The 24,896-nt window shown below is 40.4% G+C and overlaps 1 protein-coding gene across 2 annotated transcripts in view; it reads right to left on the bottom strand.

Moving 5' to 3' along the window:
• Nucleotides 1–2,826: 2,826 nt before the first annotated feature.
• Nucleotides 2,827–24,896, bottom strand: part of RASGEF1B (RasGEF domain family member 1B) — a 34,184-nt gene continuing 12,114 nt past the window's right edge. Inside the window, exons 3-15 of one of the 2 annotated variants that reach the window (XM_062574342.1) lie at nt 24,082–24,264; nt 22,140–22,262; nt 20,988–21,125; nt 15,773–15,985; nt 15,600–15,674; nt 14,215–14,310; nt 13,506–13,608; nt 12,687–12,766; nt 11,288–11,383; nt 7,207–7,302; nt 6,904–7,027; nt 6,135–6,207; nt 2,827–4,921 (exon numbers count right to left, since the gene is read on the bottom strand). In XM_062574342.1, the coding sequence (XP_062430326.1) occupies nt 4,897–4,921; nt 6,135–6,207; nt 6,904–7,027; nt 7,207–7,302; nt 11,288–11,383; nt 12,687–12,766; nt 13,506–13,608; nt 14,215–14,310; nt 15,600–15,674; nt 15,773–15,985; nt 20,988–21,125; nt 22,140–22,262; nt 24,082–24,258 (1,419 nt within the window). In that variant the 5' untranslated portion in view covers nt 24,259–24,264 and the 3' untranslated portion in view covers nt 2,827–4,896. The remainder of the gene's footprint in view (nt 4,922–6,134; nt 6,208–6,903; nt 7,028–7,206; nt 7,303–11,287; nt 11,384–12,686; nt 12,767–13,505; nt 13,609–14,214; nt 14,311–15,599; nt 15,675–15,772; nt 15,986–20,987; nt 21,126–22,139; nt 22,263–24,081; nt 24,265–24,896) is intronic. The other variant, XM_062574343.1, reaches the window with a different exon arrangement.

Below are 24,896 nucleotides of genomic sequence, written 5' to 3'. Positions count from 1 at the left end.
TGCAGCTGACTTTTCTCTTCAAGAGTCTGCCATGAAGCTGTCTCTGAGAAGCAGGAATGTGAAATACTTGCATTACAAGAAAAGGTATTGTTCTTGTGGGATCAGCCAAACATCTTAGATTCTTTTGAACAAGTTGGTTCACATTGGTCCATAAGACTCTGAAATTTTCACCACTAAGAAAAAGAAATGTAAGCCTCCAGGAACTGGAGATCTGTGTGTGGTGGCAGGGATTGCAATAGCAAAGACATGGCGGGATAGTTCACATGACTGGAATGCTGCCATGGATGGCTATGTGCTTCTTAGGAAAGACAGGCTGGGAAGGCAAGGTGGTGGAGTTACTCTTTATGTGAGAGAGCAACTGGAATGCATCAAGCTCTGCCTAGGGGCAGAGGAGGAGGCAGTCGAGAGCTTATGGGTGAAGATCAAAGGGCAGGCCAACCTGGGGGACACTGTTGTGGGTGTCCACTACAGGCCACCTGACCAGGAAGAGGAAGTCGATGAGGCCTTCTACAGACAGCTTCTACAGACAGCTGGAAGTATCTTCACAATCACAGGCCCTGGTTCTCATAGGAGACTTCAACCACCCTGATATCTGCTGGAAGGACAACACAGCTAGTTGCTTCAGTCTTCACTGCTAAGGGCAGCCCTCATGAATATCTGAGCCTGGAGATGAGAGAGAGAAAGTCTGGAGAAAGAAAGACTTTCCTTTGATTAAGGACGAAAGGATTAGAGATCTGGGCAGGCTAGACATCCACAAATCCACGGACCCAGATGGGATGCACCCATGGGTACTGAGGGAGCTGGCAGATGTTGTTGCCAGGCTGCTCTCCATCATCTTTGAAAGGTCATGGAGAACTGGAGAGGTGCCTGAGGACTGGAAGAAAGCCAGTGTCACTCCAGTCTTCAGAAAGTACAAGGAGGAGGACTCAGGCAACTATAGGCCGGTCAGCCCCACCTCCATCCCTGGAAAGGGGATGGAACAGCTCATTCTGGGTGTCACCTCCAGACATGTGGAGGAAAAGAAGGTGATCAAGAGTAGCCAGCATGGCTTCACCAAGGGGAAATCCTGCTTAACCAACCTGATAGCCTTCTGTGATGGAATGAGTGGCTGAGTAGCTGAGGGGAGAGCAGTGGATGTTGTGTACTTTGACTTCAGCAAGGCTTTGGACACTGTCTCCCCTAACATCCTCCTAGAGAAGCTCAGGAAGTGTGGGTTAGACGAGTGGACAGTGAGGTGCATTGAGAACTGGCTGAATGGCAGAGTTCAGAGGGCATCATCAGTGGTGCGGAGTCCAGTTGGAGGCTAGTGGAGTTCTCCAGGGCTCAGTACCCCAGTACCCCAGTCCCATCCTGTTCAATTTTTTCATCAATGGCCTGGATGAGGGGACAGAGTGCCTCCTCAGCAAGTTTGATGATGCTACCAAGCCGGGAGGAGCGGCTGAGACAGCTGAGGGCTGTGCTGCCATTCAGAGAGCCCTGGACAGGCTGGAGAGTTGGGCGGAGAGGAACCTCCTGAGGTTCAACAAGGGCAAGTGCAGAGTCCTGCACCTAGAGGAAAATAACCCTAGGCACCAGTACAAGCTGGGGGCTGACCTTATGGAGAGAAGGACCTGGGAGTGCTGGTGGATGACAAGTTGACCATGAGCCAGCAATGTGCCCTTGTGGCCAAGAAGGCCAACGGTCTCCTGGGGTGCACTGGGAAGAGTGTTGCCAGCAGGTCGAGGGAGGTGAGCCTGCGCCTCTCCTCAGCCCTGGGGAGGCCTCATCTCGAGCACTGCGTCCAGTTGTGGGCTCCCCAGGACAAGAGAGACATGGAGCTACTGGAGAGAGTCCAGCGTAGGGCTACGAGGATGATCAGAGGGCTGGAGCACCTGCCCTACGGGGAACGGCTGCGAGAGCTGGGCCTCTTCAGCCTGGGGAAGAGAAGACTGAGGGGGGGATCTTATCCATGTGTGTAAGTACCTGAAGGGAAGGTGTCAAGGGGACAGGGCTGAACTCTTCAGTTGTCCCATGCAAAAGAACTAGGGGCAACAGGCACAAACTGAACCGCAGAAAGTTCTGCCTGAATATGAGGAGGAATTTCTTTACTGTGAAGGTGACAGAGCACTGGAACAGGTTGCCCAGAGAGGCTGTGGAGTCTCCTTCTCTGGAGATATTCAAGGCCCGTCTGGATGCATCCCTGTCTAACATGCTCTTGGTGACCCTGCTTGAGCAGGGGGTTTGCACTAGATGATCTCCAGAGGTCCCTTACAACCGTACCCATTCTGTGATTCTGTGATTCTGTTTGAGCCACTTTTACAGGATAGACTTAAGTGTTGCTTCTGTCCATTTTAAGCAGAGTATCTGTCACCACTGAACTGGGATGGGGTATTCAGTCCTGGTTGAACAATGAACTTCTTACATTTAATGAGTTCTTTTGATTCTTAATTTCAGAGGGTGTGTAGTGTTTCCTTTAGGAGCTGGTTAGCCTTAGAAGATTCATTTTCTCTCTCATTCCCTACTGGTAAGCACTACTGACCCTTTCCAAGTCAATACTTCAATGGTCTAACAGTAGCTCAGGATGTTCAAAATTATGGTAAAAGCTCAACACAGTGGCTGCATTTAAAGATGGGACAGAAGGTACCATGTGTGGTGAGACTCAGATTGCTGTGCTATGAAGTAGTAGGTACATTAACACCAACAAGGATCAGTCTCTGACTTGAATTTGCATTCTCATTTAAAGTACCAGCCCCAGGCTCCTGCAGCCAGGCTACTGTGCCCAGGAGGCAGCCTCCTCCTGCATAAAAACACTTCCCACAAGACAACATAGAGAGCACACACTCTAGATCGAGGCTGCTTAATGCTATTTCTCTTTTTATTTACAAATGCTTTGTTCAAACTACATAAATAACAAATGCATTTCTAAGCCAGGCCAGTAGTCAAACTATGTTACAGTGCAGGAGGGAAGAAGAAAAGTTACTTCCACAGGTAGCTAAACCATTGTTACACTCTCTGGTTTCCCCTGGCAATAAAAATGTTAAAAATCAGGGTAATGACAGCAAACGTTTTGTCATGGAAACTATTTTCATTTGTGCACTACTTTCATTTATGTACCTTACGATTGTACTATAGTATTCCCAAAAGGAGCGGAGGAGGAAAACACAATGTTCTCCAGCATTTTGCATCAACTGACTTTAAGTCCTGCCTAGAAGCTTTAAAAGGAGAGTGATCAAGAGGGGAGGGCTGGAAAGACCTCCCCTGATGCAGACTGGAGATTAAAGTCTGTAAACAGCAATCCTCTGAAAGATGGATTTCCTCCTCTGAAAGAGTTAGCATCTTTTCTCTCCTTCACTTAACACACTGAATGGGAGAGGAGGGGAGGAATCCTCTTCTACCATCAGGGCTCCAAGCACTTTCATAGCTGAGGTTCATGGGATATAAAATTCAGTGATTTCCAACACCTTGTACTAGCAAACAGGTAGTAGTAGTAAAGGACAGGATCCCTGTTGACTAAGGATACCTCAACATGTTTTTACAGAACTCAAAAATTAAATGCTTGCCTGAAAAGAGATTGACAGAGCATTAACTTAAGCACCAGCCCACCTGAAAACTCAAGAGATGCAGTGTAATAGATATCTTTATTCTTATTTCTTTTCTTTTTAAAATAACAGTGTCAGGGTAATTGCAAATACCTTTCTTTGCTATGTGCTTTTGCATCCAAGGTGATCTACAGCTATGTTCCCCCCCGCCCATCAGGTTCTTCCTAGGATAGAGTGCTTAAATATTCAGAGCTACTACAAATTTATCAGATGTGTAAAATACTTCACAGTCATAACAATAATCCATAAAATAAACACAAAGGGAGATTGTTTTGTTTGCAGTTGCAGTTGAGGAGAAAAGTTATCTTTTTTTCTTTTTGGCATCTTGCACTTTCAGTCAAGCTAGATTGTATTCTCTCCATTGTTATGCTTTCAAAAAAAAAAAAAAAAAAAGCATTTACAAAAATGACTTAATAAAATCATAGTTTGTTTCATATTTTAACATAATTTGTACATCAGTTTCTCAAAGAACATTCTAGAAAGGTCAGCTTGTTTAACATAAGAAGAAAGTCAAGTATGGAAAATTAGAGTAACAAAACAGTATAGTAAAAATAAGAACATCTGTAGCATGTAGTGGTTAGTTGTAAACAACTGAAAGAAAAAAAACTCCCTACAAGACGTAAAATAGTCCAAGCTACATTGCTACTGTATTTTTAGCAGGTGTGTTTTCTATCACAGACTTTATTTTTATTACAACATATTTTTTAAATAACTTATAATGAGTTTGCCTGCCAGCAGCCAACTCAAAAACATAATGGAAAAAAAAAATAGCCACCATTACAGTGGTGGGGAGAAACTTTTCCCAGCAGCCTGCTTGTTGTGCCCAGTCCTTTCCCTTCTTAGCAATCCTAATTCAGGCAAAGTTCCTGGCTATATTCAGCTTATTAGGAATGAAAGTTCTTCGATGCGGACTTGGGTTTCAGCAGAAGGAATGGAGATTTTTTTTCCCTCTGCAACCTAGTATCAACTCTGCAGAGTCCTAGCAGCAGCAAATTTCAACATAAGGAATGGGAAAATATTCCATCCAGGTGTGAAATGATTCACAGATCCGAGCTCTTCAAAGTATTCTGTCAGCGCTGTCCTCAACCAATACTTAAATTGAGCGGGCTGCGATTTAATCTCATCTGTCAGATGTGAGAAGCTGCTTGTTTGTCCTGTTTGTTGACTTGTTTCATTTTTGCTGACGCAATATCTTGACTGACTGCACAGTTCTCATTACTCTGAATGCCACTCGGTGCACAAAAATAAATAAACCAGGCCATGCCTCTTAATGATCCACACAATACAGCAATGGCAGAAACGACAGCCATCTCATATATTAGATTCTGCCCAGAAGTGTTGACCTGAAAGAGAGAAAAATAAATAAGTAACGACAATTGTTTGAATGATGTAAATGTTTTCAGATAGGTTCAGAGGGCCTCAGATGAGGATAATGCAAAATTGAGGTTAGTGTTATCACAGTTTTGCAAGCCTGAAGTCTTTCTCTGTTCACTTTGCCTCGGTGCGTTAGGAGGAGTGGCTGTATAGTGATGTGAGGAGCTCTCCCTTTCCATCCCCTCCTCAAATGAACTGGGACTAGTCAGATGGAATTGTTTTATCTCCCTTGATACCTCAGGAAGAGGCAACATGGCCTAAATAGAAAGCAAAGCTCAAAAAAATCGTTAAGGTTATAGTGTGTTTAATTGTCTATCCATGATATTGCAGAATGGATCAGAACAGTTACTCTGTTCAGGGTATTACATCCACAGGTGCCTTCAGGGGTTAACAGCTGCTGAAACAGTACTGAGAACAACCGGCTATTGGTCATGTGTGGCATCCCTGGGTTATCAGTGTTTTGAAGAATACAGTGAAAGTGTGTTTTAGAGGCGAAAATACAGACTATCCATATACCTATATACCTCCTTCTCTCTTTTTATATGCCTGATTATTTTTCTCTGCTGCCATAAATTCACGTTTTTTTTTAAGTTAATTGGCAAAGCAGCAGCTAAAACGCTGCCCTGCTGATTCATGTATTTTTCATAATTAGTAAAATGAAAGAGGTGACTAGGCTGTGTTCAGCCAGCAGTGGAAAAAGAGACAAGAATGGGATTTGCTTAAATCTGTTTTTCCTCAGCTGGAACTCTGAATTTTGTAACCTGGTTTCATGAATAGATTTGCCCGAGAATGATTTTTGTGCAAAACCCATCCTTGCCTGAAAAGATACATGCAGAAAAGGGTGCAGCAGCTTAGGAAATGTCTGCGTGAAAATTAGACTGCTCTGTAATAGTTGTGAGGAAACAGAGATTTCTTTGAAGTATAGAAAGTGTTTTTCTGATACTGAACGACACAAGAAATTAGTCTCCTACCCCCTGAGGGAGAGGAGGGCTGAGAGGGTTTAAGATAAAGAAAAAACCGACCGCTTATTTTTCCACAAGTCTAGTAGCAGAGGGGAAGTTTACACTGATGCTGTGCCCCATCTGTTGAAGCATGTAGCACACCATTTGGTTTTAACTGTCTGATGCTAGCTCTATATCCCATTCTCTTTATTTATTGATGCGAATAACCTTTGACACAAACCTCAGAGTCTTCCATCTGTCCTTTTCAATGTGATTCTCAGGACTTTCACTCTCATAGGAAGCCAAGTAAAGTGCTGCAATCGGAAACAAATACAGTATGTTTAGGCCTACCAGCATTTTAAAATTTGCTCTCCCTGTAAAATAGACTGACATTAAATGAAGCTGGCCTATATTATCCATCCTTCAGGTTAGGGCTCCAGAATCGCATTCAGAAGTATAGCATTCCTTACAATTACATCCAGACAATATTAACAAAAAGTGCACGAGAACAAAGATTTCCCTAAGGGGCTCGGGCGGGGGGGGGGGGAGGACAGGGGAATAGCTAATGAAAAAATAAAAAGCATGAGAGTGGAAGAAACCCTCTCAAAAGAAAAAAAAAAAAAGGAGCCCAGGGCCACGGTTCTGGTGCTTTGTAAACAAACAGCTAAGTCCCAGTTTCCTCTTTCAAGCAACACCCTTTAACATAAAGCATCCTGGAAGTCCATATAAATACACCTCAAATGGTATTTATGGTAACTGCATTCCCATAAATTTTTTTCAATCAATTTCAGAAAAAAAAGGACAAAGACACTTTTCACAGACTGCATGCACACTGACAGAAGGATTTATTCTCGTCCTTATTTGTAAGGGAGGAAGTATTTTGTAATTTCTCAGCCACAGATGTCTCACAATAGTCTTTACTGGTAAGCAAGGAAGCAATAACTTAACACGGATAGAGACTGAGAAATAACAAGTGATACCTGACCTACAAGAAGTTCAGAGCTCCTTACCATCATCACTGAAGACTGGGACAGTAAGCAAGTACTGCAGGATCTTGCGATCCCTTTCAAATGGACACTCCACTTGCTTCCACGTCATAAATTCACTCACTTGTTTTGCCAGCTCCCAAAATTTCTGTCAGAGTAGAATAGGAAACAAAAGAAAGGCTATGTTGCAAACAACCTATTTACCAGAACATTCAAAAAATGGAGGGGGTGGGGGCTCCTGCGAGAAGTAACTCCCTTCAGTCTTCTCTTCAAGGATCTGATGATGGGTATAGTACCTCACGGTCAATGCCACAGTGGTCTACTTACTTCAAAATTGACATGACCATTTGGAAGACGATTGGCACAGCCCTCATTGAGGAAGTAAATATCTTTGATCAAGAGGCTGAAGAAAGGTATCACAATCTGAGGAAAGAGCAAGATTATATTTTGATATGGTACCAAATTGAGAATAATGCTCTACAGAGAAAAATACAATTAAGTCCTATGGTACAAAAGCTATGCAAAACACTGCAAAGGACTAAGATCTGAATTTCTCTCTCCTTTCTTTCACTGAATAAAAATTTTGCATTCACTACACTTTATAATAAATAACGTTCCTCTGTATAAAATGTCCTTCCTCACATGGTAAGCTAGCCCTTACAGCTTCATTACCAATTTTGTCTTAAACTGCTTCCATTAACTCTTCTTGGTACATCTCTCTTTCAGGGTCACAGTTACAATGTCTGTTATCACACCACTGCTTGTCAGTTATAGGTATGAGCTGTGTTTACAACAGCAATTTGCCTAATTCATTTCATTTCTATGTCACATTCCTGACATATTTTGACTTTTCTCTCATGCTTCAAGTTTTGACTTTTTCTCGTGCTTCCTTGCAGATTCCAGAGTGCAAAACTTGAAGGTGCCTACTTCTTGCTTGTGCCTTATTACATCTCTGTAGCTGCTGATGGCTGAGCTAAGAGGCTGTGGGGAGTATGGAAATTATGACCAAAGATAAAGCCTAAAGGCAAGAGCTGATGGTGTGCTGTCATCTGCTGGACTCCTCCTGGAACCTGTAAGTTCAAACTGCATTTGTTTTCGCCCTTGCCTGAGCTGCATGTGCCTTCAGAGCTAACATAGCCTCACACTCTGGTCTGCTTCTTAGAGTAGCAGCACTACAGGTTCCCAAGTTCAGGTAGCACTGGCTGCATGCAGCAGACCAGAACTGGAATATGAGGGTACAGACACATACCACACTGTTATTATAGCAGGCAAAGGAAAACTGCAAATAAGCAAGAGATCAACCTCCTTAAAAAAAGAGGAGGTATGGAATCAGATAAGCACAACATCTCCTGACTAAAGTAATTTCAGTAAGGGTTGAGTAAATAGACCATCACAGAAAACATTCGTTGGAATGGTTATTCATACAAAAATTAATCAGGAAAAAGTGGGATCAATTCAACTGAGATAGAGAGTTTTCATCCAGCAAGAAGTGATGCTATATCGTCTCTCTGAAAGTCTTTATTAACCTCCACTCGTGCCCCAGATTTCTGCAGGGTACCTCCAAGAGTGCGTATCTCCTTCTTGACAGAGATTTGTCTAGTAGATGAGCAGAGATGTACGTTCAAGCGTGGAAAATTCAGGGCTAGCAGCCCACTACAGTAAATGGCTTTTGAACTACAATTCCCTGAGCTCATGCAAGAAATTGAACCTTGGCATTAGCTGACTCAAAACAAAGCATTTCTTGCCAACTGATCAAATTGAAGTATTTATCTTTGGAGAATGTTGAAACATTCCAACGTTCTTAAAGCGATTGTTTTTTTAATTTCCATTCTACAAAAATTTTTGTAGTTACACATCTTTCTTCCAACTGAGTATTAAAAAAAAAAAAATACAATCAGTGCATCACTATTTCCCTGGAAGACTTTGATGCACCATTTCAATATACAGAAGTCCTTTGGAGTTTTAAAGCTCACTTTTTTTCTGAAAAGTAATTAAGCATTTTTTACTTCTGCAAATAGATCCTTAGGACTCAGAAAAATCCAGTACTTTATTTTCAGTGTAGAGCACCAGCATACACAAGCAGAATGCAAATAGATTAGCCTCATCATGTCTGGTAGTTTAAGTTATTCTACAAGCATCAGAATTAGGTTTCTTAAACATAGCATAAAGTACAAATATTACACGAAGTCGGTGAGCAGCTGCTTCTAAATGGATGGAAGCTAGCAAGCTATTTGGCTCCTCTCCACAAGAACTAAAACTAGGATTCTGCATTAATGTGTAACTGAATCCAAATTACTTCTCAAAAGCCAGTTTCTTTTGAAGAGGTAAATAAAAATAAAACCTCTGCTGATGTGTAATTCACAGCTACTCTTGAAATTAGCAAGGGGAGTCTTAACACACTGTATTACATGAAGATTGATTCATCTCACTTTTTCCAATCATAAACATTTTCCAGGAAGAAATATTTAAAGCTCATCTGGCAAAGACTGTACAGGAAGGGAACTCTACAGAACTGGAAAGCTCTGTCTAGGTTGGGGTTTATATTCTGTATCTCACGTTCAGATAACAAGCATAAATGCCAATTTAGACACTCTATAAAAGCCTGTGGTTTGCCAAAGGCTGAATCAAATACTGGAACTGGAGGAACCTTTACAGAGTAATCCCCTCCCAGTAAGAAAGCATTTCTCTTCTTCCTGTAGTTTAATCCTGTAGATATTAGTAAATAAGGAACGATACTTTCCCGTGTTCTTTCATGACTGGCATTAGTCTAAAATGAAAATGCACAGGTCTTGTTCTGCCACTAGTAAACTTAGTCCTGGCTATTCAAGACTCCTGTTGGTTCCAGCTTTGTTCAGGCCAGCTGTTCTGGCCAACTGCTTCACACTAGCACTACTGTAGGGCATAAGAAACTGGGGAGGACAGTGGTACCTCCAGAAGGTCTCCTCTTTCGCATCATGCGAGCTACACATGCAGCATCAGAAGCAATTTTAGCAATCCTGTTGCTCTTGATGCGGCTGTTCATGGAATGATGCATTTCAGAGTGAGCATGGTAGCACGTGTGATGCAAATGATGACTGGCACTAAGGAAAGATTAAGCTTTCTGACTAGCACACCCTTGACCCAAGACCAGGTAAGAATTACATTCTGCTCCTTTCTTTAGACCCTTTCATGCCAAATGGTCAGTGTCTAGTGATTTGCTGACTTTTTTTCAGTCTTTTTGCCACAGAAAATCTCATAAAAATCAATCCTTCTAAAAGAGGGAGGAAAAGGAAGTTTAAAAAGCAAAAGTTTCTGCCAGTTGAAAACTTAAGATTAGCAACTTGGGCTTTATTCAAGTTTTAGAATTTATCTTCTGAGTGGATTTTGAAGCTTTTCCCCTCAAACTGTTAAAATAGCACTTTAAAGTGAGAGATGCCCATTGTCTCCCTTTGAAGCCATTTTTCCCATATTTCGTATATGCTCTAGGATGCTTACCAATATTTTTCCTCCTTATCTTGCCTATATTAACAAGAATCTGTCCCTCCTTTGCAAATTCCACATGCAGATAACATCATCCATAAAATAAACACACAGAGCCAGAAATACTTGCAAACAACTTTCAGCCACTGAAGAGCTACACTGTTTCCCAAAATTAGCCACTTTTGAACTAACTTTCATTACCTACAGTTAGGTCAGCTGATCTCCCCTCCTTTGGGTTTAAAAGCACTAGAATGTACTCTCCCAGGTACCCTCTTCTTCCTCATCTTCCAAGTTAATTCTGTGAATGGAGGAGGTACTGAAGGGAAGGAGGTCACTCGGAGGCTTTATGCAGTGAATACACATAAAAGTAGTGTGAATGTGCGACGACAGTTGAACTCCTCTGAACATAATACCGAGTTACACAACAGCATAAACTAATTTGTTATACTGTCCTGCCAGCACTCCTCAGCTCCCACTTACAAGTAGCAATTATAAGGATGATAAATTACTCTAGAGACCTCTTTTCAATCCTTGGCTTTTCCATCTATATTACTGACAAAGAGGTCAAATGCTTTTGGTGATGGTTTGGGTGATAAGAGTTCTCTGTCAGGGAGGAACTGAACCAAGGCAATGTATCATATTGAAATCAAAGCAATTACTTAATATTTGCAGCTTTTGGTCAGTACCAAAATGGATAAGATTTTAACTGGCAGCCTAACATGAAGGACCCTTTTCTCTGAACCACCTAGTTCTATTTATTTTCTTGCTAGTTTGCCGGTTATAGTTACACGTTCTGAGTAAAGAGGGATTCCATTTTGAGGTTTATTATTATTATGATTATTATTATTTAAAGGTCCTGAGAACCAGAAATTTGAGACAAAAAGTTTATCATGCAACTTAACAAGTGCACTTCATTTCTGCTCATGTGCCACGTCATTTGCAAACATACCTTCTCTCTGTTGCTATGAGCTGTCAAGGACCTTTGTGCAGCTCCACGCAGAGCAGTTCGGTAATTATAAAAATTACTAGAAGGGTCCATCTGATGCTGCAGGTAAGAAAAATATAAACAATGTATTTCAGAGAGCCAGAATCACCACCCACCCACAGCACTTTTCACTTGAGGAATAATTTTAAAAAACAATACATGTGTTGAACTATGCCATAAATACAGCCTTTCGGAGGGTAATGGGATCACTTCACCTCATCTGTTCTTTTGATCAGAAAAGAATCTTTACTTAAAAAAAAAAAAAAAAAGTTCACTCAGCACAACCAAGGATCCAATACAAGTCTAGGCAGGAAAGTACAGGCAGGCTTAATAGACTTTCTTCTTTCTCTCCCCTCAAAATAGTTATCTCGGCTTAAATTTGAAAGCCAAAACCTGAACTTAGACGTACAATGGATCTTAGCAATAGTATTCTGCTCCTACCGTGCATTCAAATTTCTCAGAGCTGCTTCAGCTGCAATGGCAGACTAAAATTAGACAGCTAAAGCTCCTAGTGCCCCCAGCTATCCCCCTCAGTGCTCCAACACAGACTACTGCACCTCCATGGCTAGGATGACTGTATGGCTCATGAAGCAAGTCCTTAACTAGCAAAATTCAACCTGCATAGTAAGTTCAAATGATACAGGGCTATAATCAAGAGACCTGCTCCCTGAGCTTTGCAGCCAGCCCCGACATAAAGAAGGCTTTTTCCCATCCAAGCATAGGGGCAGAAAGTGCAAGGTGACTGCAGCTCTCCAGTTTTAATCTCTTGTCTTAACGAAAAAAAAAAAATCAAAGCTCCTTATGACATTAATAAACATTCCATGCTTGGGTCATAGAAAACATATTAGATCCTGTCTATATTAGTCATAAATAGCCTGAATTAACTGATTGCCATTTAGAACAGGATAATTAAAAGTATAATTAACAGGAATCTGTAAGGTAAATCACAAATTCATATACTGCTGCACCTACACAGTCTTTGACAAGGATAAGAAATACCTGAAAGTAACTGGCTATCAATTAATTCAAGATAAATTTCTCTGAACAAAGCAGCTGCCTTCTAGCTTAATGGAACTTTCAAAAGCAAAATTGCATTAGGTCGATTCATATCATCTCTCTCAACAGGCTACTTTCAACTTTTTTTAAATTGTTCTTCCATTAAAAATAACAACTAGTACAATTTTCTTCTTCCAAATCAAATAAGCATAAGTCAGCTGAAAGATTCTTATTACATCTTCTGGAATTTCCATTAGGAACACATACATACTAAACAAAACATGTCTTAGTGAAGCCAAACTTGTACTTTAGAACCAAAAATGACACACTACTGACAATCATGTGTCCACATATTGTCCAAACTTACCTCAAGAATATCAAATTTGGCTGTCTTCACTTTTGCCCAAGTTTTCTTTAACCGAGAGACAGGGCTCATGTTCATGCCAGCTTGATTTAAGAGAGAGAAATTGTTTGAAGATTCAAAAATCTTTACAATAACTAAGGCTGGTGAGCATTTCTAAACCAAAGGAGTTACTAAAAATAATGCGTATTTTCAACAGAGCTACTCTGAAGTCAGACTTTTCAGTTGCTTGAAATTCCACTTTCAAAAAGAAATTTTGGAAATCAAAAATCAACATTTCTTACAGAATGAAAGCTCTAAAAATTTACTGTGACATGGTTTTTGTGTGGTTTGGATAAATGTGAACTATATGTAAAAAGGTCAAAATGATTCATTAGAAATTTCACTGAAAATTAAATACACTCATGAAACCTTCCCATTTCAGTGAAAAGATAATCCCAGCATTTTCACATTAGATATAAAAAAAATGGCGTGGAATTTTTAAACCACTATGACATTTATAGTGCAGTAGAAATAATGTAATGCGTCAATCCTCTGTTACAAGAAAGTTTCTATTCCAATTTAGGATTAAAGTTTATTTTAAAAAGTGGAGATGTAGATTTCTGAACAGTTACAATAAAAAGTCACTTTTTACTGTAACTTAAACTGCAACAGAAATTTTTTCTTACATATGTAATACTACAAGGTTTACCAACTCTCCACCATTTCTTCTCCCAACTTCACATTGCTGAGTGTGCTAAGCAGTAAAAAGACTTCTGCATAAAGCACTGCACTTCCTTTACTCAGATTCAATCAGGGACATAATTTCTCAGGCCATATACTTACAAATAATAGCCATTAAGGAGTTAAAGTTCCCAATGTTAAAACATTCTCGAGCCACGTCAATGAAATATTCTATCACTCTTGCTCTATGCTTCTTCTTCACAGGCTGCAAGAGATGCCATTGTAATGTTACTTTCAGGAGGAAAAAAAACAGAGCTCTGACAGAGCCCCAAAGGAAAAAACACAGATGTTAGAATTTTTTTCCACATGCATCATCACATCCTTACACTGAGATTTACAAATAGACTAAACTACACAATTGTGTTCAAAAGCCCTTAGGACAGAAAAGACAAGCTAGACTTGAGGCAAGCAGAGAGCAAGAACGAGAGGTAAAGATGCTCTGCGAAGAAGGGTATGAGGAAAGGAAGAACAGAAAGCAGTCAACACAGAAGACGGGAAAGATGCCACCATTCACGATAGACAAAGGGAGATTAGGAAGGGCCAAATATATCCCTGTGCCAGAGAGGACTATGCAGCATACCGTCACCACTGCTTCACATGAACAGGGCCAAGGCATGAATATGATACCAAAAATAGGGAACATATTTCCTCTTCAGCCCTGTGCCCGTTACATCCACTAATGAAAGAGTGCAGAGATGAGAGAACAAAAAGTCAAACAGCAGACTGAAGGGAACAACAAAGCTAAAGCGGTTCCACAGTTTTGACAACTAGACAAAAGAAAATGTTTCAGCAGAAAAAAGTCCTTGCTCACCATACAGATTTCTGTTGCAACCAAGTAACTAAGCCTGTTAAACCATTCTACATAGGCTTCCAGATTACGGGTCTTCTTTCGATCTCCGTAGCAGCTCTGCAAGCAGAGGAAAAATTGCAGTTATCAATTTAATCTTCATTTTCTCTCTGAGAGAGATCCTTGACGTTCTACCTTGCCATCCCCAGACACTGTTAACCATTAATACTTACCCATTAACCTCGGTTAAGTCAACTACCCGAAGTAACAAAAAGGTGAGAAGGAAAGCAATAGTGACAGTATATGCTCATGCATCACTTCTTCCTGAGGTGCCAGCTCAGTAATCCAGCACCTGCTGCAAGTCCTGCTTAGATGCTTCGAGGAACAGGGAAAGACTTCTACAAATAATGAAAGCTAAGTACCTGCTTAAGTGCTTCTTTGAATATGAGCACTGTTTTAGTCCTGACGCCTGTCCTGCCCAGGTACTAGTGACAACATTATACCTTCTGCAGGTGCAAAAGTACAACCAAGGCCAGTCCACTCCCTTGACACATTAAATTCAGTTGTTTATACCAAATTAAGATACTGCATCTTAACTTCTGTAGATCAGATCAACAGTTTTGATTAGCAGCTCCTTTTCCTGCCCTATTTTTAGTGCCTTGGAATGAATCTCAGGGTTGTCTGAAAAAGGGCAGGCAGAAGTTTCAGTAGTGTCTACCTATAAAACCATTCTGAGAGCCCGTCTGACTGAGCCACAAATTATAAACGTGAGTCATTCTATTCTGTTTGCCAGTTTTAGGGAGGATAGTAATTCCAGTGTTAACTGTCTGATACTGGCATCTGAAACACAACACTCAAAGAGATAATAGCTCCAACATAGTTAGTTAAAAACTGTCTTTGCCCTTCATCTCATGTAGATTTGGAGTTCACTGCCCAGTTTTTGTAACAGGTGCTCTACCTGCAAATTGCCCCACTTGCCAGTTTTCTGCAAAGAATTCAGTTTACTAAAAGGAAGAATACATGTTAAAAACAAGTGATGCAAAAGCCAAAGTTTAACTCATTTTTTGAAGCTACAGGCCACATAGATGGCCAGGAGAAACCATTCCCAGGAGTAGGTTATCATGTATTTCTAAATCAGGAAAAATAACAGATGACTTAAACTAAGTCAGTTTGAGGCCACTGCAAGGTCAGAATGCATGCTAAGCTTTGGAGCTCCTGGAGTTGACTTTCAGTAAGAAGGAACATCACAAAAAAATCCCCAAATTTTTAAAAGGAATATTAGAGCATTTTAATTTCAAGCTCGTTTCTAGTGGCTTCATTTATTGTTGGAATTTCCTACTCACAGGTCACCTTAGCTCTAGGATGCTAAATGCTATATTTCAGAGCTGCTCCAGCTCCACTCTGATTACCTTGTCATTATCCAAAGGATCCTTTTGTACAAATGCCTGGACAAATTCTTCTGGTCCAATATAATTGAGTCTCTCCTGAATAAAGCACACAAGCAGTCAAGTCACGTTCTATGTTAGTCTGCATTTCAAGAAGAGAGAAAAGAAGAAACCATACTTGAAAAATAAAAACTTACAAGCTCTACGTGCGTTAGCTGCTGAGCTAATGTGTAGGGATCATTGCAGACTGTGATTATGTCCCTCTGTATGGACTGGGGCTTGGTCTTCAGGACTGTGAGTCGATCTGTAGATGTCGCACTGATTTTTGCAAGTACCTCCTCATACTGGCTAACAGTGGCAAGCTTACGAATCAGGTTCTGAAGGAGTTGCTGTACATTCTTCCGATACATCTGTCACGACATGAAGCAATCAGAAGACATTCCGAGAACATGAGGGAATAGTATTAAAGTCTGAAGGACACTGAAATAGACTGATGCTGATAGGTATTTGTTGTCAGCACTCTACTATGTGAGTTAAACATTTTGTAATATACGAGGATAAGATAAATTCTACCATATGAGTTTTCAATGCTGACATTTAATGAAAGCAAAACGAATTCAAATGAGCACTTAAATACTGATTGCTTCGGGGGTTTGATAGTGTCCTGATTAGCCCAAGTTACAAGTAAATGCTTAAGATCTACTGTATGAAATGAAGTACTGACCACCTAATAAAATACCAAAGACGAAAATACTGTCTCCTACTGCTAGAAACAGCAAGAAAGAATAATACATGGTCATTTAGTGATGAAAATAGGACCTACTTCTCTCAAGGTGGTCAAGACTAGTTTTACTTATGTCTGTTGAATTAAATTTTACAGTAAATCTGAGATAAGGGAGAAGTGAATAAAGCTATTTCTCTTTCACCCCACAAAGCCTTTCCATGTGGCCATTTAAATTAACAGGAATGACAATTCAGTAAGAGCAGCACTTTACTCTTAAGCAAGCAGATCTCTGTCTACTTAACAGACTCCAGGAAGGTTACTTTTCAAATTGCAGCTACCATCCTGAAGCCATTAATGAAAAACCTGAATGGTTGAAAAACTGACCATCCAAAACCTATCAGTATCCAGCACAGGGTTATCAGTCCAAGGGATGCATGTTTCCTGTTTTCTAACGAATATGTTATTCACTCCACAGCGGCTGTTTACATGCATTTCCAAATTTACTCAAATCCAACAGCACTCATTTGGATCAAATTCATTCTTCAAGTCAGCGGTGTTCAATCAAGGCTGAATTTGGCTTGTTACTTAGTAAATAACTGCTTTCTGCTTAGAAGAATTTTGATTTTACAGGCAAACATAGACAGCAAAATTTTTCAGGGGAAGCAGGAGGGAAGTCCCTGAGAGAGGATCCCAGGCTTTCAAAGATAAGGATCCATATTTTCTTCAGGAAGACACAGAAATATTACTTAAAGTGCTGCATGTTCATAAACAGGTATAAGGTGATACAAGCAAAACCATCTTCACTGACACATTCCCTTCTAAATTATTTGAAATTTGATATAATAGAACTTTATGAAGCATTTTTTTGCCTGGCTTGTATTCAGCTGAGGTCGACAAAGCATCTTACATACTTGGGTGAGTTCTGGCTAATCACGAAAACTGCATAATAATCAATGGATTAATCTTCAAAGCAAAGAGCCCTTGCCTGAACTTGTGGCTCATGTCAACCGAGAACTGGGAAAAAGAAAAAAAAAAAAAAAAAGGAGGGCAGGAGAAAAGAAATGCAGATACCAAGCTGAAACACCTAACACTGGTCAGGTTGCTCCTGTAGCTGCAAAATCCCAGAGAAAAGGAAAGTTGGGACAGATGTTCCTAAACCAAAATGGGGGAATCAGGGAAATTAACCCCTCTTTGATATATAGAACAGTTCAACATAACAAACAACACTCTATCCACTGATGAGGCAAGACCTCTGAATACAAAGTCAGAAGGAAATGCGAGTTTCCTGTTACACCTCACAGATGTACCTGAGTCCACTAAAACATCAACCCTCTGATGAAGTTTTAGTCCCTTGAGACTCAGTCACTTCTTGAGCAAATAGGCACTGCTACCAAAGCATTCTGTGTGAGGATAAGCATTTACTGTGCTTTGTCCCCATTCTGAGGTACTTATTGGCGGACCATTACTTGCATTATCTCATGCACTTCCATGATGTCATACATATATTTAATAACACACCAATAAACTCGTAGACTATGTCCTTTATCAACTAGGTATTAATTTGATTATAACACGGCCATCAGTTAGTCTAAACAGATGGCCTTCCTGTATATTAGGCTAACCCTTTCCCCGTTACTCATCAGCCAGTCTCATTTCTGATTCTGTATTAACACTGACATTCACATCATACATGCATCCCCTTACTTTATATAAATAGCATGATTACACAGAAACAAAGGCATCTTGGACTGTTGGACTGTAGCATCCTGTTCTAAAAATCCACTTACTTCAACTCTGGAAAATTACACCTCTTTCCTGATATTTACACAAGTTTGTTTTTCAGTTTATTAGAATGCCTTCTGACCTGCTTGTCTATTAGCTCCTGTATTTGTGCAGCAACGCGAGTTGTAAAAACAAGATCTATGTATCATTCCTAGATCTTCGTAAAATCTACTAATCCCTCTTTTGTGAATTTAACAGGCATTTTAAATATGCCCCTCTGTACCACACCAAGGCAGTCTTGTAGAAAAAGCCTCTAAGGACTGGACAGCATGGGAGAAAGTAACCGGACACTCTTCAGCTGACAGTCTTCTCTGTGTCTGTCCTCTATGGACAGTGACTGGAAGTCATTACTACCTTCCAGATACTGAATAGCATATTTTAAATGAGTTTCCACAGTCAATCCTGACATGACATGGCAGCCCAAAAAAAGAGAGATCAATGCAATTTTTAGGATGCATATGAAAAAGACATCACGACTAAAGCCAGAATGTGGCTTTAGTGTGACTGCATACGCTGATCATCTGTTTCACAGATGAAGAGAGTGGCAAATATTTACAGGGAGCTAATCAGATAATGGGAGGCAATGGACAACATGAAAAGATTGAGAAATATATATTGAAACATATGTCAGTGAATTGATAAAAGGGACCAGAACAATCTAAGAATACCTCATGAGCATGATCTCTAGGGAAACAGGAGGGAAGAAGTAGAAGGAATTGAATGAAATTGAGAGACAGAGGGAAGAAAAAAAAAGGGGGGGTGGGAAATCAAGGCTCACCATCCCAAAGGCTACATGTTGGTGGGGTGATCTGCTAAGTTGATGAATGGTCTTTACCAGACTCTTACTGACAGCTCCTAACAGCAGTGGAGCACAATCATTCTGAAAGTGCAATAAGAAGCTGGGAATAAGACCGTCATAGCGAGTAAGAATACGGAAGTCTGTGCTTTTGTATCCTTCAAGGCAATGACTCACACAAATAAATTCAAGCAACTTGCAGAAAAACAAGGTCAAGGAAGTTGCCATTTGCTGTTCCAGCAGTTCACCAGCCAGTAATACAAGTAATTTTACTGCAGCACTTGCTTTCCCTTTGTTTTCCTAAAGTAAAACTCAAAGTCAATTGGAGGTCTAGCATGGGAGCTAAAGATCTATAATTCCCTGCCAGAGTGAGATGGCTCCCTACAGCTTATTGTCTAGTAGTTTGTGCACCTTCTTCTTTCCTCTCAATAGATGACAGATTCACTGTTTAGATTTGCTGTATTGCCAGAAACTTCATTGTAGACAATCTTTCTTAGTAATCATTTCACCCTGCTTTTGCTTGCATCAACCCAACTTTCCTTATCCTAACAATTTCCTTTTTCTTTTTTTCTTTCTCTCTCTTTTTTTTTTTTTTTTTTGGTCCAGTGGCTATATTTTCCAGTGGATGCAAGTCCTCAATCTTATTATTCCTCCATAAAAATTGAACTTTAGTTCCTTATCTTCCTATTAAAAGAGTGCCCAGAAACAAAGTAGCGCTGTGGGAGCAGTGCAAAGGAAAGCTGCCTCCTGGCACCCTGACGGTGAAGACAAACCTTTCATCTGTGAAGCAGCACCCACGGTGAAGGGAGCTCCCTGTAGTTCTTCGTCAGCAATTCTAAGTTTTAGATTTGGTATCATTTTGGTTTTATATCCCATGCCATAGTTCACTTCCTTCTCCCCTCTTCTTTTGTTCCTCCCTCCTTTCAGGATATAGAAGTGTATTTTAGCTTCCAAATTCAATTCAGGTTTGTTCTCTTCCACCCCTGTTTATAGTCTCTTAAGGTCTTTTCAGGCCCCTGACAGCATTCTCATCTCCTCCCAGCTAAGCTTAACTACCAAAGCTTGTTAACATGCTGTTTGCTGCCTCATCTACATCATTATTCAAAAGCTTACACAAGGAACACCAACCCCTCAGGAACACTAGCTAACATTATGCCATTTAGCAATTGCTCTTTGCGTTTATAGTTCTTCCAAGTTCCACTCTGTTATCTTTTGTAATCTTAGCACGCTAGCTACACATGATCTACTTGCTGAAATCTTCTAATTGCTTGTTCACCACATGAATATAAGCCTCAGTTTTTGGTCGAATTCTATCTCAGTACTTACAAGGTAGGCAACAGTTAAACATCAGAATATTTCTTAAGACCTCGAAGAAACATTATGTCTATCTGAGAACTAGGACTTAATAAGATTAAGTGATTCTTTATGTGCTCCCTTCAGAGGAAACAACACAACAGACATCCTCTGAGCACATGATGAGTGCTTCAAGCTCAAGAAAATTCTTCCTGTGCCAGTTTTCTTTTAGAATTTTTTTCCCAAACCTGCTATGACTCTTCCACAGTCTATACAGATCAGAGGCCTGATTCTAACAAACCTTGCTCACACAAATCAAAGCAGTTACTAACATAGACAGGAATTTCTCAGATATGCAATGGTTTCCAGGGACATATCTAGTGTCTTCTAAACAAAAAAATCACTAAAATGAAAAACCTAAGTATCTACAAGGTAGTATTTGCCTGCAAAATATGCAATTATTTTATGGGTTGGGGGCAGGTTTAGCTCGGTTAGAGCATGGTGCTGCTAATGTCAAGGTCGCGGGTTCAGTCTCCATATGGGCTACGCTAAAGGTTGGACTAGATGATCTCCAGAGGTCCCTTCCAACCTCACCATTCTATGATGAGGTAAATCCAGTGCTTTCAAAAGGATCTGTTTATTCTGTATGCTTTTTTCCTAAGCCTAGGTACCAGTCAGAACTTTTTGCTATAAGCATCTTCTTAGTAAGTTAGCTTAACCACCCAGAGCCGTACCATGGTATTAACAACAAGCCTACGATATCAAAGCATTAAAGTAATGGCTTTTTATCTAACAACATCATATGCAGACAACTGACCTCATCACCACTGGCTATTCGTTGTGCCAACTCCTTTAAATTCCTCATCATTCTTTCATCTCGGAAATCATAAGGAAATGTCTCTGTCCATTCAGTCAATAGTTGTAGGATTTTGGGTGCAATTTTTTGTATCCAGTTCTATTTGAAAAATAGTAAGGAGAAACGTCACATGGAACAGCAATACAGCGTACATTTTCATATATATTTCTGCAATTCCCTCCTGTAGGATACTGTGGAGCGTATGGGTATGGAGGTCAGTTAAATTTCCTCTTCTTAATTTAATTCTGCACTGGATTACAGGCCACAGTCATTATCCACTGAAGCCAATGAAAGGACTGTCATTGGCTTAACGGGGCTAGAAATCAGGCACTAGATAATTTGACAATCTTAGAATTATGCCTGTGTTTTGCCCTTCATTGTCCGGAGCATTGCAATGCAAGACATCCTTGTGTTTCCATTATCTGTGGCTAACTACCAGCTATAAAAGTGATAAGCTCCAGTTCTGCCAATATATTCTCAATATACCATACAGTGAAAAATCAGTAGAATTAGTCACCTATCTTAATTTAATTCATGTTATTTTCTACTGGAGTGGAGAGTGTATCTAAATGTCCATATCTTTCTCGCTTTTATTCTCTGTATTACACAAACAAGGAAGACGACGCACTTCCTTACAAAGCTGCCAGCAATCTGAGCCACTCTGCAAATATTGAGGCAAGACTCTAGCTCCGACAGAGAGATAAGTCAGTGTAATTCACATTCATGCACTTAACTCACACTTTCCAACATTTGGCCTTACGCATCAAGACATTTGTATACCCTAAAACGAAAGCAACCACTGCAGGGCCAAAGTAGGATATGTTGTTAATAGAAAACACTTTTGTTTCTGGCCCTCATATCCCTCCAACAGGACTTTGGTAAAACAAACTGAATGTAGCAGCAGCAACAGTCATCATGCAGGAGAACAGGCCGAGCATTGTGGAAATTTCCCACAGATGTCAACAACTGCAGGGTCAAATTCCAGTTGCTCATGTCAGGTTTTCAGCCTGTTTAATGTTGCTGAGGCCTCTCTTGAGTAGAAACATTTTGCTATGGGCAGAGTAGAGACATTCGAATGGAAGAGGAGGAGTCCCTTAGAGTGAAAAATCTTACCTTGTCCAGGCCAGGTTCGCTTAGTCTCTGCTGCTCAATGCACAAATGGCAAACTTTGGCCATCAGCTCGTAAGGATGCATGAAGAGACGTGAACTGAGAAGGAAGGTGAAGATATATGTCCTCTGCAAACAAGAACAAGACAGAGAAAGCGATAAATCACTACTAGTTTCATATTCTCTCAAAATGTAATTCTGAGATATCAGTCATATCAGTTCCTAATACTTTACAATCCACAGTACCAAGTTGTTCATTTGGCCGTGCAAAGTGCTACTACTACAGCAGTAAGCATTTAATTGTAACTTGTCATAGCTCAAGAATCAGTACTATATATCTGTGCTTGAGCCAAGTTATGCAAGATTAAACCAAAACAAGGCAGGGCAGGGCTGGTTTAGTTCTCCTTTTGTACAAAATGTTCTAACAAGCTCAGTACCTGAAATTACTCAGAATATAATTTCAACTCCTCCTTCCTTGCTCTGTAGTAAACCTTTTTGCAAGAGCAATTACCAGATTACATAACACTTTCTAGCCCAACAATAGAATATAACTCATGCTACAAGCCCAAGCTACTTAAAATACCAATACAGAATATTGTCTGCTTCCACATTTCTAGTTAAAGTAAACAGGCTCCAGAAGACAAAAGAAAAAAAGATGGCCCAATGCCAGTTTGCCAGGTCATTGAACTGTCTTGATTTTATCATGCACTCCATCTTTTCTGGGCTGTATTTGCCTGTCCGACTTCAGTAAACACACATTATAGTCTCGTACTTCCTTTAAGAAGCCCCAAATGCTGTTCATCCTTCGCAGTATTGCCTATCTAGTAGGCAGAAGGGAAATACACATAGTTTAATTTTAGGGAGTAACAATTAATAACTCATTCTGAAGGCAAAAGAAGAAGGTCCTTCTGCTGCAATAGTCTCCCATGAATTAAGATTTTAACTCAATGTGAGATTGCTATTCAAAATACCCATCCACTCCACTCCCCACACTGTTAGTAATTAACTATCTGTAGCACCCACAAAAAAGAGACTACAACATTACAGTTCTAGCAACCAGAAATAAATCATCACGTTTGACCAATCACTGTCTAATAGCTACACATTTTCATGTTTTCTTTAAGCATTAATGGATAATAAATAGCTTACGAATAGTCCTGGAGTGCTGTTAGCTGTGATACAAATAAAAAATGATCCTGTCTCGGAACTGTGAATTGATTTACAAGAACGGAAGCTGAACATAAGCAGAATTATTTTTTCAGCTAAAGCCTTTCAACAAATAGTGGCGTAGTTTCATCTACCCTCAGTCATCCTCCCTCCCAGACTCCTTGGTATCATCCTTCTTTTCTGATAAAGACATAAAACACCTCAATGCACTAATGCCTCTAGGCAGGCCAAGAATTCTCGGATGACAAATGCCCCATTCTCATGCCCAGCTTCTGGCTGGGCTTCTGCTGATTCCCGACATCACGGTGCCAATTCAACATTGCAGTTGCTAACTGCAAGATCCATGTCGACCTGAGATGCAGCTGCGAGGAAACTTATTAAAACCTAGTTAACTTTAAACTAAATGCACCCCATCAAGTTATGCTGGTCATCCTTTCTCCTCAGTCTGCCTTCAGAGGGCCTCCCATTCTTGAAAGATTTTTAATGTTCAGTGGTGCAATCCATCACACAGTAAGCCACGTTAGGTACTTTATAAATGAATCACCAAGGTTGTGCACTTAACAACAGCAGTAATTAAGGATTAGACTTAAGTCAGTTGAGTACTGCATGCTGACCTTGCACGCAGCACATCTGTTCATACAGTATCAATGTTGATCAGTCACTTGAACCCCTTTCCTAGCAATTTCATGTGACACATTCTGTTTTAGCTGCACATTTACCAGTTTCCCTTTATGAGATGCATCAGGCCTAGCCATTTAGTTTGTGAGGAGTATAGACTTACATCCGGATAGTAATCTACATTGGGTACTAAATGCTGGATCAGAGCTTCCAGAGACCCTGACAGGAGGTTGTTATCATGGTAATAGAGTCCTCCACAGTTTTCCTCTTTTGACTGATACAGGTTCCTGTTGTATCCACTGCTGTCAAACATAGCTGCAAAGGGAGGTGTCTGTGGCATCCTTTCCTGAAGGAACACACACATGCACAAGAGAGAAGGTATAATTATCAGAAGGTGCAACATAAAAGGCATTCTAAACTCAAGAGCTGGTATCACAGCACCACACCAGAAAAATCAGTCCCACGCCCTAGGTTGCTTGCCCACCACGGTAAAGATTGTATCATCTTTCAGCCCGTGCAGATTTCTCAGGAAAGGGCTCCAGCCACTGTCTGTCTGTTGCAATTACTAGGCACTTCTTTTGCATCTCGGTGCTTCTTGTTAAAATACAGATAAGAGATTACGGTTAAGAGTGAGAAGGAGTGTGCAAGGATCTTGGCAGATATTTGGGAACTCAAACTTTCTATAAAGCTTTGGGGAATGTGGTATAACATTAATTGATGAATTTGGGCAAAATCCTGACAGGAGCTGCACATGACAGCAAGACTCTATGTGGAAGTGTCTTCAAGTTGTTATGGGCAGATGCAGCCCCAAATCAACATGGAGGGATACAAAGTAAAATAAACCATAAAAAAGGTTATGTGTGATGACAGTCTACTTGTGTGATGCAGAGCCATGTAACTGCACTCAAAAGCTCCTTTTCCCCTACTCTACCAGGTAAATCAACTGTGGGGTTTCCCAGTAACACTGTGACAGGTCTG

The sequence above is a fragment of the Rhea pennata genome, chromosome 4 (assembly GCF_028389875.1).
Source record: "Rhea pennata isolate bPtePen1 chromosome 4, bPtePen1.pri, whole genome shotgun sequence".
Lineage (NCBI taxonomy): Eukaryota > Metazoa > Chordata > Aves > Rheiformes > Rheidae > Rhea > Rhea pennata.
This window is presented reverse-complemented; position numbering and strand designations above follow the sequence as displayed.